Source organism: Quercus lobata, chromosome 11 (genome assembly GCF_001633185.2).
Source record: "Quercus lobata isolate SW786 chromosome 11, ValleyOak3.0 Primary Assembly, whole genome shotgun sequence".
In the NCBI taxonomy this organism is placed as follows: Eukaryota; Viridiplantae; Streptophyta; class Magnoliopsida; order Fagales; family Fagaceae; genus Quercus; species Quercus lobata.
In genome coordinates, this window is record NC_044914.1 from 56,805,571 (window position 1) to 56,824,923 (window position 19,353).

General features: G+C 38.3%; 2 protein-coding genes across 3 annotated transcripts; one reads left to right on the plus strand and one right to left on the minus strand.

The window, feature by feature from the left end:
• Window positions 1-302: 302 nt before the first annotated feature.
• LOC115968171 (probable L-cysteine desulfhydrase, chloroplastic) lies at window positions 303-4,873 on the minus strand. 2 transcript variants are annotated; one of them, XR_004086683.1, is made up of 3 exons: window positions 3,389-4,873; window positions 968-1,194; window positions 303-783 (listed from the first exon to the last, which is right to left on the minus strand). XR_004086683.1 is itself a non-coding variant. In XM_031087476.1 (2 exons), exon 1 carries the CDS (start codon window positions 4,857-4,859, stop codon window positions 3,393-3,395), a length of 1,467 nt encoding a protein of 488 aa, XP_030943336.1. In that variant the 5' UTR covers window positions 4,860-4,871; the 3' UTR covers window positions 303-783; window positions 3,389-3,392. The 2 variants fall into 2 exon arrangements, 1 of the variants encoding a protein (XP_030943336.1); XM_031087476.1 differs by lacking the exon at window positions 968-1,194 and having other exon boundaries at window positions 3,389-4,871.
• Window positions 4,874-12,454: 7,581 nt separating this feature from the next.
• On the plus strand, window positions 12,455-17,520 carry LOC115968170 (glutamate--tRNA ligase, chloroplastic/mitochondrial-like). The gene is made up of 12 exons (XM_031087475.1): window positions 12,455-13,196; window positions 13,709-13,830; window positions 14,301-14,483; window positions 14,703-14,821; window positions 14,979-15,027; window positions 15,135-15,236; window positions 15,386-15,488; window positions 15,636-15,699; window positions 16,105-16,219; window positions 16,501-16,601; window positions 16,860-17,016; window positions 17,106-17,520. The coding sequence occupies exons 1-12, from the start codon at window positions 12,836-12,838 to the stop codon at window positions 17,334-17,336; spliced, it is 1,707 nt and encodes a 568-aa protein (XP_030943335.1). The 5' UTR covers window positions 12,455-12,835; the 3' UTR covers window positions 17,337-17,520.
• The last annotated feature ends 1,833 nt before the right edge of the window (window positions 17,521-19,353 follow it).

Below are 19,353 nucleotides of genomic sequence, written 5' to 3' on the forward strand. Positions count from 1 at the left end.
AAGAAGGAAGTCAAAAATTAGCCCAATGTTTAAGTGAGAGGAGAGGGGAGAACCTTTTACTTTTCTCTCCCTTCCATTGCTAACATACCGTGTTTTGCTGCCTTGGGATAGTGGATTTATCTATATTTGTGAAAGAAGGTTTTTAAAGCCAAGAAAAATAAGTAAAACTGCACCTGTAAACTTGAAATATACCATAATATGGAGAAAAATGTGACAAGTACTTTTGCATAGCAATGTTTTATTGGTACCTTATCTATTTTTGGAGAAACGAGTTCAGGAAGTCAACATTGACAAGTGATATGGAAAGGATCAACCATCAAACAATACTGTGCCCTGTTGAGCATTAGCATACATTCCAATGTTTCTGCAGTCCAAGCTTATTGGCATAAAGTCAAATCTCTGATATCATCAGTTATATATACTATCTACTTAAATGTAGCAAACCATTTGAAGGATTTGGATGAGAGCATGCCCTCTTCCATTAGCCTTTGTTGAAAAGTAAAATCAACAAAGAAATTTACATCATTGCATAGAGAGGATAGCACAAGCAACTAATGTAAACTTAAAGTTCAATTGGCAGCTAAAAATTTAAATGCTTATAAATGCCAAATGGCCGGGAGAATAGCTTTCATGGAGCCCAACAGATTGAAAAACATTTCTCAAATCACGAAAGCTAACTGTTCTGCCCTGCTACTTGCCATTTCTGCACTTTGTTTCTCCTCTTATTTTGGGATTTCATGGTAGCAAAACCATGAAAAGTAGCCAAGCACACAAGCCACACATCTGTTATATAAATTAAAAAAAATTAAAAAAAAAAAACCACATTTAGTGCCTCGTTGAAGTAAGATAAATAGACAACAACACAACACAACACAACACAAATGAGTAGAAATGACTTTGAAGTTATTGCACAAATTCGCAATAGCTATACGGAATTCACCAGGAGTCTGATAAACATACTGCTCACCTATTTACATTTACAAGAGGGATTGAAGAACCAAAAGAAGGCTTCCTCCTTTCATCTCAGTAGCTCCATGCCAACACACGACATTTCTAGGGAAAACCACTTATCTCATAAAGGCATTAATTATCACTACTATGCCTCATGTTTGAAGTGGCTAACAAGAGTTCTATGATTCAATTATTCATTGGTTTCATACCCATGAATAATAACAGGTACTAATAGAACTAACTCTGTTCACAGATACAAACACACATGAAATATTCCAAGTCATACTATCAGTTACCAGAAATATAAGACAAACACTTTTACTATTAGCACATGAAAATATGAAATGAACTTGAACCGTTGTCAATTAAATTGATCCCTTTTTTTTTTCATCACAACATTGAAAAAGTTTTAAATTTAGCTGACAGGAATGACAAAACACGATTTCTTAAACTGAACCAAGAAACAGATGGTAGCTTTTTAAAATAAGAACAGCAAAACTGATACTAAGTTTAAAATTAATTAAGAAATTTAAAAACACCAACCAAAATAAGATAATAAAGAAGGAATTGGTTATGAGTTTCCAGACTTTCAATATTTGGTGTTGCAGACTTGCAGAGGTTATGTGCTTTTCTGTTGGGAGGAGTCATTGGGATGTTCAATTTTGTCGTTCAGTGCATGATTGGGAGCTGGAATCGTTGGTTTTGTTTATGGACATTACATTGTCTACTCTTCATCTGTGCGGGGTCTTGGTCCTGACAAAGTTTGTTGGAAGCTAGCAATGAATAGAGGTTTTGAGGTTTTGAGGATTTTATCTTTCTTTATACCCTCCTACTATCATATCTTTCCCTTCGAAAATGGTATGGCAATTGAGGGTTCCTCCAAGGGTAGCTTTCTTTTCATGGTCTGCTTCTTTAGGTAAGATTTTAACAATGGATAACCTTTGGAAAAGTTGTATTATTGTTCTTGATTGTGGGGAGTCGGTGAATCATCTTCTTCTTCATTGCTCCATAGAATATGAACTGTGGTATTTGGTGTTTTGTTTGTTTGGAATAAGACTATTGAGTTGTTCAAGTCTTGGCAGGGTAAGTTCAGGCGACATTGCAATATAGTTATTTGGAGGCTTGTGCGACAATGCTTGATGTGGTGTACTCGGCGAGAAAAGAATGCTAGAATCGAGGGATGCAAATAGTCTATGCTAGAGCTTAAGTCTTTTTTTCTTTCATACTCTCCTTGAATGGAGTTTGGGTTTGTCTCATTTGTAATGTTTTTCCCTTCTTGTTTACTTGATCATAGTAATTTGGTTCCTGATTTTTGCCCCTACAGTAAATTCCCAATGTACTTGGGCTGGCTATGATTTTAAATAATATTTTATGTTACCTATAAATAAAGACTTACAATATTTGGTGACACCATAATCTAACATCAAGTTGGAAAGATATTAGTAGTGCTAAAGGAAAGATATTAGATTATGGATATCATGAGACCTTAGGAACCACTAAGCCAACCACTAATATCAAGTAAGAGACATGATATAGAACAAGCGGATTGTTCACAAATTAAAAAGAGCCCATGAAAGATTTTAAAGATAAGGAGACCGAAAAGATGCAAGTTATGAATAAAGTGATTTAAGGATAAATAATCACTGAGTTGCCTAAAATGAAAACACATGCTAACAGGTCGGCTACATAAGCAAACATAATACATTGCATGGAAAAAAAAACACGTTTGAGCGTTTGGCTCTTGCCTATTTTTGGTAGCCTTTTTGGATAGTGTTTATCATAGATATGTTTTTGGGTAACTTTCATGTTAAATGTATTACAAAAAGCTAAAAGTTAGTTTATTTATAATAATTAAAAAAAAAAAAAGGCTAAAAGTTAGACTATTTGCAAAAAAGTTGAGACAAAAAGCAAAAAGAAAATCCCTTTGGTTTTTCCCAGGGATAAAAATAAAAATTACTCAATTTCCAATTTAAAGTTTAAACAACACAATGAAATTTGTTGTTCATTGTGCTACTTATTTCATCAAGTTGCATTTCATAATTAAAGGCTCTAAACTACTGTTATCACCTTTTAATGTTGCCATTTTTAAACACCCAAAAAAATTGTTTCTATGGAAAAATTATGAATGCTTCCTTTTGCTCAGGTTGAAGACTTCAATAAGTTCTGGAAAACACCTGAAGAGTAAAGGGTGAAGAGTGATACTTATAGGATTAATAGATGAGTCAGAGTTCTAAATGACAAGACAACCTTATCATCTCCATAGTTTCAAATAAGTTATACAACTTTGAAATCACACTCATTCGGCAGAATAATAACTAGACTACTTCACAAAAGAGCAGATGAAACAGAGTACTAGACACAAGGAAATGAAATTGTACCTTGTAGGACTGACAAATAGCTTATAAAATCATTAAAAGTAGATGAAAGGAAAACATACCTCTTCAACCACGAAGAAGAGTGCAAGTGAACCCATCGCCTACAAGCTCATTAATTGCATCCCGGAACTTGTGATAATCATCGACTTTGTTGTAGACTTGATAAGAAATCCTTGCATAGCCAGTTACCAAATCAACCTCCCCATCTTTCGGTGCCCTGTAATAAATAGGCACTTCCACACCAAACTTATCCCTCAAATGTGTTCTCAACTTCAAAGTATCCAAATCACTTGAAATCCCTAAACAAGCTGGCAACCCAACCATGATCATGCTGGCACACATCTCTGGAGGGCATCCAAGATTCGTACCCCACACTTTTGCCAACATCTGTCCCATCTTCACAACATTCTCATGATTCCTCTTCTTGATCCCCTCAATACCACCCTCGAACCTATCAACAAACTCAAACACCTTGGGAACCACCAACTGAGCACTATAGTCCCTAGCCCCAATCCAAGCACTTTCCACGGCCAACCCATTTCCATACTCGTGAGTCACGACCGGATGGTGCAGGTCTAAGCACTGGGACGACTTCCTACAATACAAAAATGCAATGGAAGGCGGGCAAAAGAACCACTTATGCAAATTACTAGTGTAAAAATCAGCACCAATGTCTTGCATATCAACATCGGTACACCCAATCCCATGAGTTGCATCCACAAAAACTTGATCCACACCTTCCTCCCTACAAATCCTAACCAATTCCTTAACAGGTATAACTACAGTCGGCATTGAAGTTATATGATCAATCACAGCTAACCTCACTTTCCTACCATTCTCTTTTCCTTTCTCTAAAGCCTTCCTAAATTCAAACACAATCTCTTCATTAGAATTTACAGGAAAAGGCAAATGTACCTCAATAACATGCCCGCCAGCACGTGTGAGATAGGCCTCAATGGACTTCTTTACAGCACCATAAGCATAGTGAAGCATAATGGCAACATCTCCTTGATTGAATTTTCCTTCGGCGAAGCTCCAGGCGATGTTTTGGAGGACGATAGCAGCTGCAGTGGTGGCATTATCGACGATGGAGATTTCGTCGAGGTGTTGGGCATTGATGAGGCTTTGGAGGAGGGTGCGGGAGCGGAGAATGCCGGGTTTGAGGTGGGAGAAGTAGAAGTGATCGGGCTGGCTAAGGAACTGGAGTTGGAGGTGTTGCTGGGAGTTGGAAATGGAGGAAGGGCAACAGCCAAAAGAGCCATTGTTGATGCGAGCTATGGTGGAGTCGTGGTGGCTGAATTCTGATTGGATTTCAGCTTCTGTGATGAAAGAAGAGGATAAAGATGAAAGCTTTGGCTTTTTTGGGATGTGGGTATTGGAGTCACCATTGAGATAAGGGTGAGACTGAGAGGCCATTGGTGATGGAGGTTGTAGCTGTAGGGTTTGGAGTTTGGAGAGAAAGGGGAAAGGATCAGGAGTGAGATAATAAAACCAGGAACAGGTTACTAGTGGGAGTAATGGGAAGTGCCTCATTCCATTAACTGAATAAACTAATTAGCTTGAGACATATACCCTCCACTCTGTTGTCTCTCTCTATTTATTTATTATTATCTTTTTAAGCTGAGTTTGATTGCACCGAAAACAACCCACGTCCGGGTTTGACCTTTTTTTTCTTAGGTTCATTGCACTGTTTATAAGACTCGTAAATATTTTTTTTGGGTTAAAAGGAACTTTCATAAACTAGAACGACAAAGGAGGAGTAGGGCAGAGCCTACTCAAATACAAACCACTCAAGTCAAAATCAACTAAACTAGAAATGTCCACAGGCGGACTTTCAAAAATCAAAAAACCAGCAGCTTGGCAGCCACCCTTGCGAGCTAACGCATCCGCAAATCTATTCATCTCACGATAACAGTGCCTGAAACACGTCCGGGGAATCTGAGAAAGCAAAGTCCTACAATCATCCATGATGGCCGAAACAAAAAGGTTGGAATACCTTGGGTTATTCAACGCATCCACGATCGCCTTAGCATCAATCTCAACTTCAACAACATGGAACTTACGGCTGACACAAAGGCTCAATCCATCCCTAAGAGCCCACAGCTCAGCAAGGAAGCAAGAAGTCACCCCTATTCTGCGAGAAAAGCCCACAATCCATCTCCCATTATCATCACGGATCAACCCCCCACCACCTGCAATACTCGGATTGCCAAGAGAAGACCCATCGGTATTCAATTTCACCCAATCCAAATCTGGTCTTGTCCAACGGACCGATTTAGGAACACGAGTAGAAGCTTCCCTGGTAGAAGCGGCACAGAAAGAGAATTCTAGAACACTCCGCTTGATGATGTTTGCAAGCTGAGGATTAGGCCCTTGGTTTTTAAATAAAAATTGGTTCCTGTGTTTCCAAATACTCCAAATAGCAAAAAGAAAAGTTGTACTCCAAGGAATATTATGAAGATCACGGACCTAGTGGTTAGTGCCATTTTCTTCTAGCCAAACAGAGACGTTGCTGGTGAAGAACTGATTAGAAAGCCTATTACTACCCAGCTGGAACCACACGGGCTTCACAACAACACAATCCAGGAGTGCATGGATAATGGACTCGCTGCCAGAATAACAGAGGGGACAACCACTCTTAGTCACAATACCTCTCCTCGCCAAGCACTCCCTCACCCCAATGCTATTATGAAGGCATAACCACACAAAGTATTGAATCCTAGGCAAAATCTTCACCTTCCAAATCCAGTTTCCCCCAAAACTGATCTGCCTATCCTAGTTCATTGATATCTTGTATGCTGACCCAAGGGTAAACATACCATGCTCCGAGTCTTTCCAAGCCAACTTATCACACCCCCGAGAAGCCACAGCAAATGGAATGGCTTGTAATTCCAGCTTTAAATAATCTGGAAGCTCAAAAGAAGTTGCAGCCCAATTCCACCCATCTGCTGACACCACATCCCTTACCCTTAGGTCCACACAATCACCTTGAATAAGACCTTGGATGACCTGCTAGAGAGGCCCAAACTTGGTCCAGTTATCCTCCCAGAAACTAAGGTTACTCTCTCGGCCGATTGTCCATCTCACCCCTTTTTTGAAAACTACTGACCCCTTTTTCATTGCCGACCAGATTCTGGAACAAGGAAGCTTATCTCCGTTTCTTGAGCTTAATCTCCGAGCATTACAATATTTCCCCTTAAGCACTTTAACCCATAAAGAGTCGCCTTTCGTTTGAAATCTCCAATTTAGCTTTGCTAGCAAAGCTAAATTCCTACCCCTAGCTGTTTGGAGACCCAAGCTACCTTCCTTCTTTGGCTGACTAACTTTATCCCAGCCCACCCAATGCATCTTCCTTACCGTATCCGAAGAACCCCTCAAAAAGTTCCTATTAACTCTATCAATCCCATCAATGATTTTCCCTGGGTGATGATTGCATTGCATAACATAATTGGGAATAGTTGAGGAAACATGCTTAACTAGCACAGCTTTACCAGCTAAGGACAACAAATTTGCTTTCCAGCCAGACATCTTTTGCTTCACACGGTCCAGAATAAAATTAAAATCATTAGTCGAAGCCCCCGGATGCTTTAAAGGAATGCCAAGATATTTCCCAAGGTTAGGAGTCAATTGAAAACCCAAAATATCACGAAGAGACTCCCTATCATCTCTACCAACATTTGGGGAAAAGTAGACCCTCGATTTTGCCCCACTCACAGATTGCCTGGATTTACTACAAAACTCATTCAGCACCTCTCTTATCACCAAACAATTAGCTTGATTAGCTCTAGCGAAAAGAACAAGGTCATCCGCAAAAAAGAGATGAGAGAAAGCCAAACCACTCTTAGATGCCCGAACTGGATTCCATCTTTTCTTGCTACATTCTTCTTCAATAAGCTGCCCTAGGAAATCCATACAGAGAATAAACATATACGGAGATAACGGATCCCCTTGCCTTATGCCTCTGGAGGGAAAAATAGGATCCAAAGTCCCCCCATTAACCAAGATCGAAGTAGACACAGTAGAAATACAACTCATAATCAGCTTTATAAGGCTTTGCGAAAGGTTAATCCTGTTGAGCATAAATCTGATAAAGCTCCACTCAAGCTTGTCATAGGCTTTCCCGAGATCAATTTTAATTGCCATGAAACCAGACCTACCCTTCTTCCTGCTTATGGTATGGATGAGCTCTTGGGCAATAATAGCATTATCTGTACCCCTTCGCTCTGGAACAAAAGCAGATTGAAGAGGCGATATAATATTACCAAGCAAGGGTCTTAATCTGGCAACCAAAATTTTAGAGACTATCTTGTATATCGTATTGCACAAACTAATTGGGCGATAGTTGCTGAGCGTTTCTGGACCAGGGATCTTGGGAATAAGAACAATAAGGGTCTTGTTAACTTCCTCCGAAACTTCCCGGTTAGCAAAAATTCTTTTTACTTCCTCCTTCACAGAAGAACCCACTGTGAGCCAAAAACGTTAGAAGAAGCCTGCATGAAGCCCATCTGGGCCAGGGGCTTTAAAGGCTTTGAGAGACCAAAGACCATTCTTAATCTCTTCATCTGACACAGCCTTATCAATACTGTCCCGATCCTCATCAGAGAGCCGATTTTGCCAGGCAGACACTGCATTAATCTCAAGAGGGGAGAAGCTTAGAGAATATGTATAAAGCTCAGAAAACCCGTCCCTAATAACTTCCTTAACTGCCATCTCATCATGCACCCATTCCCCTTCTTTGGACATGATAGAAGTCATGGAGTTTCTTCTTCTCCTCACCAGAGTGGACACATGGAAGAAAGACGTATTCCGGTCACCAGAAATCAACCAGTTCACCCTAGACTTTAAAGCCCATAACTCTTCTTCCTGCCTTAGAACACAATACAAATCAGCCTGAAGCTTCCTTTCTAACTCGACTAGGGATACCAGAGGTCTCAAGGCTAATGCCCTTTGAATGCCATCCAACCTGGCCATTAATCTCCTTTTCCTAGCAAAAATATTTCCGAAGTGAGTCCTATTCCAGTCCGAGGCATCTCGAATAAAAGCCTTGATAGCTTCCTGAAGGTGAGGGGCGTTAGTCCACGCCTTCTGAACCACCCGAGGAAAGGAGGGGTCCGAGAGCCAAAAACTTTGAAACTTGAACAGATGAGTCCGTCTGGTCCACCCACTAGGGGCAATCCGTAGCAAAACCGGACAATGATCGGAATGGCATCTAGTAAGGTGGGAGACCTTGGCTTCGGGATACAGAGTGCACCATTCCGGATTGACAAAGAATCTATCGATTCTCTCTTGAATGAGAACATGAGCATCCCTTCGATTAGTCCAGGTAAACCGAGACCCCGAAAATCCCAAATCAATCATATTACACTTATCTAAACAATCTTTAAGGAGAAGTGATCTACTAATGCTCACAGGTCTACCCCCTAACTTATCATCACTAACAATAGGCTCATTAAAATCCCTTACAATAATCCAGGGAAGACTATGCAATTCTGCAACATTCATCAAATTATTCCAAAGAATAGACCTCTCAGCAAATCTAGGACTGGCATAAACTGCTTAAAAAAGCCAAGAAATGTTAGAAGAGCGTACCTTTACAGTAACATGAATTTCCTGCTCTGTTTTAGACAAAAGAATAACTTCTACTAAGTCTGAGTTCCATAAGAGCCACAACCCTCCAGACCAACCAATAGTATCCGTGTGAATTGCAACGGTCTGTAATATCCTTAGCTCTCTCCCCTCCAAGACGGGTCTCCATTATCACAAAAATTGCTGGATCATACACACGAGCAAGCTCTCTAACATGACTCTGAAAGTTGGGCTTCAGAGAACCCCTGCTATTCCAAATGATGTAATTCATCACACTGATAAAGAAAGAAAAGAGAACCTCTTCAGAGGTGGGAAGAGGCAGCCCCACCTCATTCCACTTCCATCCCAACATCAATAGCTTCATCGCTGCCTGCAAAATCCTTAGCAAGCTTAACCGGACTTCTAGAAATCCCAACCCCATGCGTAATAGCACTTGTACCGTCCTGGGTATGGACTTGCTGCTCTTGAGGCAGCGTACAAGTATCCCGGCTTCCATAATCAACATCACCACGAGCCACATGGTCATGAAACTCTTGCACAGATCCGGTACCAACGCGATCCCTTCTCAGATCTCCCTCGCCTTCTCTTTTCCCCTGATCTTCGCACAACTCGATGTCACCATTATCTCCGGCCACACTATGACTGCTCCTACGCACATTAATACCCACCTCGTCATTTGCTAGAGTGTTGAACTGGAAATTCTCATCCCATCCCTTTTTGCTGTCAAAAGAAATTTTTGAGGAAGGCTGCTCTAAAATAGGAAGCTTCTAGTTGCTAGTAACATCTACTGCTACGTTGCCCAGGGAACTTAGAGCCCTATTTCGGGCTAACTCTTTTTTACTTTTCACAGAAGTGCAATGGGCCAAAGGAGTTGAAGTTCCATTGGAAAATTGGCCCAAATTACTTAACTCAGCTTGAAGGACACCTTCCTGATCTGATTGCACATGCTTTGGGCCTGTATAGTGCTCTTGGGCTTTGAAGGAATGGGCCTTCAAGGACGTAGGAGCCTCTTCTGGCTTTCTTTTGCCAGCAACACCAACATTCTGCTTATGACCCACACTTAGAAAAGCGTTGCCACCACTCACTCTGAGGTACCCAAATCCACTAGTGTTAGACGTGCTCTTTGCTGCTCTATTACCTTGTCGTTTTCTGGTAACCACCACCCACGGACCATACGTGTCCTTTTGGTCAGGGGACGTTGGCTCCACCCCTGCCTTAGGGTCCACATGGTCACATTCAACGTGTGTACTGCCTGCTGAATCCTCCTTTTTGTCACTACCGTCCTTGTCGCTATCGTCCTTGTCTAGCTGGGCATTACTACGGATCAAATACGGACAAGCCTCCTTCCGGTGACCGATCCGTCAGCATGAGAAACAGAGCTTGTGTATACCTTTATAATTTACTGCCTGGTGAATACCTCCAAGGAGAACGGTGGTGACAAGCGGCTTATCCACGTCCACCTGAACGCATAATCTAGCAAAACAGCCCCTCGCTTCATTTGCCGTATACGTATCAATCCTGAGAATTTTTCCAACTAAGTTACCGATCTGAGAAAGGACCTCCATTTCATAATACTCAATGGGCAGCTCATTGAGCCTTATCCACACAGCAATGTAAGAAACATTCGTGGACGAAGGTTTGAAATTTGGCTCCCATGGCCGTATCGAGAGAAAATGTTCTCCCACGAACCACAGACCTTTTCTTAGAACCATTTCATGGTCTTCCTTACATCTGAAGCGAGTTAAGAAAAACTCCTTCCCCAAATCAATCACATCCATCCTCCCCGTGGGTTTCCAGAGCGCATTAAGTTTAGACTGAATGAAGTTGAATCCCACTGAGCGACCATAGACCTTCACAATGAGTGATTTCGCCCAAACCGTTCAAATGCGATGTTTGACCTCCTTTGATAGCTTAATAGCAGCAAAACCTTCTCTGAGCTCTTCAATCTCATCGTCTGACTCAATGGCAGGGTCCATTTGTTCATCAAAGGAAAAAGCTTGGTTATACGCTCCTGATATCTCCCCGAGGAGCTTATCTTTGAAAGTTTGCGTCTCAGAGGGACATGAAACACTGGTTTGCCCATTAAAATGGCCGCCACCCCCATGACTAGATGAGAAACCTGCATGACGGACATCCTTTACTTTCTTGTTGCTCCGTTCAAGTTCGGCTTCCTCCTCTCTAGAGAGCACACGCTCTTTTGTACGGACCATTTTGCTCGCGACACAATCATTAAATATAGTGATAGATAAACTTTCCTTTAAAACTGGTCCTACAGTATTATTTATATATTTAAACTTATTTTACTATAGTATTTTCAATAATAAGTTTTTAGTTTTCAGCAATAAACAGTATTTAAATAGACCCTTAATATAATTATTTCACTTTTAAAAAATGGTTGAGTTGGATTTCTAAATAGTGTTTGCTCTGTAAAATTCTAAAAGCCTAAAACCACTACAAATTTTATTTATGTCAATTAAAAAAAAAAGTGTTTTGCAACCAAATGGGAGAGATTGATTTTAAATAAATACATGGCCAGATTGATTTTGAATCTGGGTGTTGTTATATACTATATGAGATTGTTGCTGTAAAGGCATTCTTATATTTAAATTTCTTTATATTTTACTTTCAAATGGAGCTAGTCTTCTTTTGTTTTGAAATATTAGTTAGAAAGCCAACGTCTACAAATTGCTCGGCGAATATGGGTAATTACCCATTAAAAACAAACTATTTAGTTACTAGGATCCGTTTACAAACTATATATATTTTTAGCAACTCGAGTCTCAAAGACTCGATTTTGGGCCCCTAAATCGAGCATCTAAGGCTCGATTTTCATGGATTGTTCCTGTCTGATGTGGCACTTTTTCCACGTGGCGTCTACATGAAAATCGAGTTTCTAAGACTCGATTTACCTTTAAAATGAAAACAAAAAAAACCACAAGGGCAGCAGGAAAACCACAACAACGCGTTCATCAGAGAAGAAAGGAAAAAAAAAAAAAAAAAAACCCAGATCGCACCGCGACCTGGGTCGCGGTGCGACCTGGGTTGCGCGGCGACCTAGTTGCGCACGGCCTGGGTCGCCGGCCTGGATCTGTCTGTGTCGCCATTCCTTCTTCTTCTTCTTCTTCTCTTTCTTTTTTTTTTCTTTCTTTCTGCCTTTTTTTCCGCTGTTTCTGCATTTTGGGTTGGGGTCATTAATATTTTATTTTTGGGTTGGAAATCGAGTCTCTAAGACTCGATTTCCATGTAGACGCCACCTGGACAAACTGCCACATCAGACAGGAACAATCCATGAAAATCGAGCCTTAGAGGGTCGATTTAGGGGCTCAAAATCGACTCTTTGAGACTCGAGTTGCTAAAAATATATATAGTTTGTAAATGGACCCTACTAACTAAATAGTTTATTTTTAATGGGTAATTACCCATTTTCGCCCAAATTGCTCTAATAAACTGATATGTGCATTGCACTTGTTTACTCCAATTTTAATTTAGATGACTGACACGTATCACACATAAAATCCAAGGGTTAAAAAACGTCCATGACATATTAAGTTTTCTCTCTCCCTATGTTCCTCTTTTTCTCTCTCTTATCTGCCTCTTTCTCCGATCAACAACACCGCCCTCATCCTTTGGTGGAGTGTGGCGGTTTGGACTGAAGATCGGATGTGATATGGATTTTTTTAAGAGTTAACACACCAACTGTTATTTCTCTTTCTTCTGTTTTGCCATTGATGTGTTTTAAAGTAGCACGTGACAGACAGCGTGATTTAGTGAGAGACAGAGAGAGAGAGTAACATAAGCATAAGATAAAGCGCTGTTGGGTGAAGCTAACGGCAAAAACGCGAGGCATAGACATAGCACATAGTACATAGGAAGGATAGGATCACAGATTCACAGAATTGAATTTGGGATTGAGATTGAGAAGAATGGCAACGACCTTAATAGGAACAACGCCGTCGTGGATGAGGATTAGAATAATCCGTGAGGTTGCTCCTCCTTCCATTTTCCGCCAATCCTGTCTCTTTTTTCACAAACGCTTTCGCAGGAGTTTCTCAATCTCGGCCACTGCAGAGGATAAAGCAGTCCGCGTGCGTTTCGCTCCTTCGCCAACAGGGAACCTCCACGTGGGTGGAGCTCGAACTGCGCTCTTCAATTACCTGTTCGCAAGGTCCAAAGGTGGCAAATTTGTGTTGAGAATTGAAGACACTGACTTGGAGAGGTCCACTAAAGAATCTGAGGATGCCCTCTTGCGAGATCTCTCTTGGCTCGGTCTTCACTGGGATGAAGGTACCCACCCCCTTCCCCTTTTCCCTTTTCCCTTTTATTATTATTCTTTTCTTCTCACTTTGGGATCCAATTTTCAGTTACTGTTAAGCATTCCCAATTCTATGCTACTTATATTGTGTAGCAGCAATACAATCAATTTGTTAACTTGTTTAACACTTATTTGCTTTTTTCACCTATGCTATGCTACTTTTATTATGAACTAAGGTGAAATTTTTTGTATCACAAGACTTAATTGTATTTATTTGTTTATCTTGCACACATTCTTAGCTATGATAGAGAGTTGGATACTGAGATAGAGTTGGAGTTGAGTGATAATTGTCTTTGTCTACTCATAATTAGCATTGCTTGTTTTCATTTGGTTTTTATACAATTCTGTCTGTGTTTTTGACTTGCCTGCTTCCTTTATTAAATTATATGTAGTAGCACATTGATGTCCTTATACTTCTGAGCAAAAGGTGAATCAATTGATTAAGATATAAACTCTTAGTAATATTCTGTTTTATACTTTGTAGGTCCTGGTGTTGGTGGAGACTATGGTCCATACCGACAATCCGAAAGAAACTCTCTGTACAAGCAACATGCTGAGAAACTTTTAGACTCTGGTTATGTTTATCGTTGCTTTTGTTCCAATGAGGTAATCGGCATTAAACTTTGAAGCTTGTGTTGGTATTACTTACGAGTTATGACAATGGAGTAATGAAAAGTTGTTTTTGATGAAAAAATGAACTTGTAATTGGCTTTAATAAAGACTTACTGTTGATAAGTTACTCATATTTTCTTTAATGTATAGCATGGCTAAAATCTTTATTTTCATTCTTAGCTCTCTCTCTCCTTCACTCACATTGGTTGAGAGCATAAATCTTTTTTTCCCCCCCTTCACCATGCTGTTTCAGCAAAACTAGTACCTTTTGGTTTTAATTGTCAGGTAGTCATTTATTTGGACTACAAGCCTTATTAGCACAATCTTTTTGCGTTCTGGAATGCATGTTTTTTGGTTTTTAGTAGTTTCCATCTTCTATCTCAACTTATCTTTCTGGTCAAAGTTTAGGGGGTTTTGTGAAAATGTATTTTCTACTTATATGTTCTTATCATTATTTTCATCAGGAACTGGAAAAAATGAAGGAGATTGCAAAACTAAAGCAGCTGCCTCCTGTATACACTGGAAAGTGGGCAACTGCAACTGATGAAGAAGTACAAGAGGAGCTGGCAAAGGGAACCCCTTATACATATCGGTTTCGTGTGCCAAAGGATGGGAGTTTGAAAATTAATGACCTTATACGAGGCGAAGTTAGTTCTTTACATTTTTTGGGCTCCCTGTAGTCTTCTTATATTACCATTTTATTTTATTTTTCATTTTTCATTTTCTTTGGGGCTTTTCAAATTATCAGATGGGCTTTTGCTCTGCCAACCATAAACTTTAAGTAAATAATCTAGTGGATGTAGCTAATAACATAATGTTAAATCAAGTTGTGTAGGATGTTAACTTTGTTTGATAGTGAAATGAAGGTTAGTTGGAACTTGGACACACTTGGAGATTTTGTAATAATGAGGAGCAATGGGCAACCTGTTTACAATTTTTGTGTCACAGTTGATGATGCTACCATGGCTATATCACATGTTATAAGGTATTATGTCCAACCTCCTTAAAATTAAGGGAAATTTGCTATTTACCTGTTTGTAAACGTAGCAAGTTTACCATCTCTAATTTTTAATTTTTCTTTACCCTGGTTGTGGTCCATGTTATGTTAAGACATCTTATTCTTTCAAAACTTGCATTTTCAGGGCAGAGGAACATTTACCAAATACTTTAAGGCAAGCACTGATATATAAGGTACTGTTAAAAATCTTAATCTTTTTCCTGCTTTTCCATGTTTTTTTATTTATTTTTTAACAACAGAGAGAAACTGATTTTGGTCTCTATACATTATTCTACTACAGGCTTTGGGATTCTCAATGCCTTCTTTTGCACATGTTTCCTTAATTCTTGCACCTGATCGGAGTAAGCTGTCAAAACGGCATGGTGCAACTTCTGTGGGTCAGGTAATTAATCTTTATTGGTTGAATTTGTACTTCATGCAGAAGTTGGATTATGAGTTGTTCTTGTGCTCTCCTTTTTGGTCATTAGCCTTTTCTTGTTAGCCTATATTTTTATAAGGATAAACATTTCGAATTTTACTACCATCTAACAGTTCAGGGAGATGGGATATCTACCCCAAGCAATGGTGAACTACTTGGCACTTTTAGGTTGGGGAGATGGCACTGAAAATGAATTTTTCACCCTTGAGCAACTTGGTTAGTGATTTTGAATCCTCTTTCTCCCTCTCTCTCTCTAGAACCATGCTAATAGGCTCATGTGGATAAAAAAAATATAAAATTTGTGTGTGCATTTATTTTTCTTTTGATCAATTTCTTACCTGAATATATTTTTGCAATTTACAGTTGAAAAATTCTCAATTGGTCGTGTCAACAAAGGTGGTGCTATCTTTGATTCTACTAAGTTAAGGTAAATATGGCTTTTCGGTTACCATATGCTGAGAAAACCTATTTGTTTGTTACACCCAGCAAGCAGTCCCTTTGACTTGAAGATGTAGAGTTTAAAAAATGTTATGCAATGGATTTATCAAAAAAAAAAGTTATTCAATGGCATGTTTGTTTACATTTTCTGATGGTTGCATATATTGTGTAATATTCCAAATTTCAAATTTTGATTTCCATGATTTGATTTTGATTGTTTCTCGATAATTTGGGCTGCCTGTCACTAAAAACAAAAGATGGTTTATTATATTTTTGAATGAGCGAGACTATTTCTAAATTGTGGATGTATTGGAGGTTAACTGTCTAATAGTATGCAAGTTATTATTGTGTATAGTAGCTGCCTAATAGGTTCTCGTATATGTTCAAATTAAAGGTGGATGAATGGTCAGCATTTAGGAGCACTACCATCAGAGGAGTTGACCAAGCTTGTTGGTGAGCGCTGGAAAAGCACTGGTATCCTCACAGAGTCGGAGGGGACATTTATCCTAGTAAGACTCTTTAGTATTAAAATCTTTTGATTGCATTGAATTATAATTCTAAACTTCAAGTTAGAGAATTTCTTTTTTCTGTTTAGATTTAAGGTGATCTTGTAATCCTTGGCATTGTTGTGGATTATACTGTTTTTTAAATTATGGGATTATGTGGTCTGCTGCAGAAAGACAGGTTACTGTGGATAATTTATTTCATTTTGGTTTTATGATGTCTTAATATTCTATAATCAAGCAAAGCAAGCATGTTGTAATAGTTGAAATATAATTTTGTATAATAGGAAGCGGTTCAGCTGCTCAAGGATGGGATTCACTTGATAACAGATGCAGACAAAGCACTCTCAAACTTGATATCTTATCCTTTACTTGATACTTTAAACAGGTTATATACCTTGCACTTAATTCTGTTGTCATATGTCATCTTTTTTTCGGCCTGATAATCTCTTTCGTATTTTCTTAGTGGAATACACATTTTGTCATCTATAAATATGCTTTTCTACTGGATTTTATTTCACTTAATTATTGCTATAAGTACCGTTTGGGAGAATGTTAACTGTAATAAAAAAAAAAATGCTTCAAAATAGGTTTGGCCCCTAAGAACACAACCATATCCAATTACAAATTCTTTTGCTCTCTGCAGTCCTGAAGCTAAACCTGTCTTAGAAGATAAGCTTTCTGAATTATCAGCCGACCTCATAGCTGCCTATGACAGTGGTGAACTCCTTGGTGCTCTTGAAGAAGGGCATGCTGGCTGGCAGAAGTGGGTGAAGAACTTTGGCAAATCGCTAAAGCGCAAGGTGGTCTTTAATTAGAGAGTGATATATTTATTCTACTTACAGTATCTGGCCATGAACTGAAAATCTGTCTACTTTCATCCTTATCACAGGGGAAATCACTCTTCATGCCTCTGCGAGTGTTGCTAACAGGAAAACTCCATGGCCCGGATATGGGTGCAAGTGTTCTTTTACTCCATAGAGCTGAAACCTGTGGTGTTGTTGCTCCAGAAGCTGGGTTTGTGACATTGGATGAGAGGTTCAAAATGCTGAGGCAACTTGACTGGGAAGCATTAATAAAGGATCAGTCTCCTTTGGAATCTGCTGCTGCTATATCAAACTGAGAATTCACAGTTTTGACCGGCTGTTTCTAAAAATTAGTTCATCCATATATTTTTTCAGAATGTTTTTTTTCTGTTGTCAAGAGCAGTTGATTTGATTATGAAGGTTCCATCTTTAGTATACTATCTACCATTTTATAATGTTATGAATGCAATAAGTAAGTCTCCCTTCCTTGGATTGGTCACAGAGCATCTATTTTCTGTCATTTAAACGCATGGAATGGTTATGAATTTGAATAAAAAATATCCATCCTTAACACTCAATGAAAGATGGCTCTAGGCGATTCTGTATGTAAGCATGAAAGTGATGACAAAGATATGAGGACTAGGTGTTGAAACTAATGTTTCTGCAATAGATAAGTTTGATTTGATAGGAATTGGAATGTGAAATGTTGATACCTGTGCCGCAATATCGTACGCCCTTTCTTAGTTCCAATTCCGTATCTTTTGGATTTGAGTTAAAAGAACAAATACAAATATGTCTTTATAAGAAAAAAAAAAATGGTAGTTTAGTGTGTTGTTTTGTTTGTAACATTAGCATCCTCGGTAGATGTTTAAAAAAAAAAAATGTCATTTTGACACACCAAAAGCTTATTTTATTATTTTTTCACATCATTTTATAACATCTCACCAAAAACTTATTTTATTATTTTTTCAAATCATTTTATAACATCCCATTTATCAGATGTTTTATCATTCAATTCTCTACATTAAAATAATATTTACTAGACATTAAAATAATATATTAATTCTTCCCACCAAACACCAAGAAAGAGAGAGAAGAGAGAAAGTCAAAAAGGATATGAGAGAAATAAATAAAAAATTAATTTTTTTTTAGCATTCTTGTCTGAACCGTTCCAAAATGGAACAGTACTGTTTACATGTGACAAAAATTATGAGATTTGAAATATCTCATAAAGGAAGTTTTTTGATGTTTGGTGTGTTAAATGTACTAAGGGTCTGTTTGGATAGAACTTATTTTGCTGAAACTGAAAACTTAAAACTGAAAACACTGTAGCAAAATAATTTTTAAATGTGTGAATAGTACCGTGGGACCTATTTTTAATAAAAAAGTTGATAAAAAGTGTAATTTGTGGGTCCGTGAACCAGAAACGCAACGCAACGCAACAAGTCCAACCCAAACACACACTAAATATTTGACATTTGGTACATTTAATACATCTACTGTGGAGGCTAACTAATTAAATAAAAAATAAGTATTACTAAGCCATCTTTAGTAAAGTACTTTCTCAAAAAAAAAAAAATCTTTAGTAAAGTAGCTACCATTCTGGAATGGATGTTGTTTTTTATGGCATAGTCTAAAGTCTGCTATACGTCATTGTCATTGAACTTCTAACCACCAGTGGGGCAAATGCTATAGTTACCAAGTCATTTTGGTCAGATTGGGAGGTGATTTGATGCATAGATGACAGTCCACCGGATCCAATCACATTCATGATTGGAGGGTGTTTTTGAATACAAGCTTAGCTTTGCATCGCAGACCATACGTTTATTTTGTAGTAGAAGATAGAAGATGAGAGTCTTGATTCTACAACACTCATGATGTGGTGTGTTAACCATTGGTCTTTTGACATTCCACTCGGATTATTTTCGAACAAGCTCGGCAAAAAAAATGAACTTAAGCTTGTTTACGAGTTAATTAATTTATTATTTTCTCATATATAATAAAATCATAATTAGATTTTTTTATCACTATCTAAATATATGAATATTTTTATTAAAAATAGTCGGTTGATATTATCAATAAACTATAAATAGTAATTTAATATGAAATGGACTTATTTACACATTCATACCATCCAATTCTAAGTTTATATAATTAAGAATATTTTTTAAACAATATAAATATAAAAATATTATATTATATAAATTGAATCCCATTTTCACAAACACATTATTATATTTAAAGTTTAAACTCATTTGCTAAATAAACAAAATTTTTTTTTGATAAACAAAATTATCCCTCATTTTCATTGCATATATATCTGGTCTGATAATA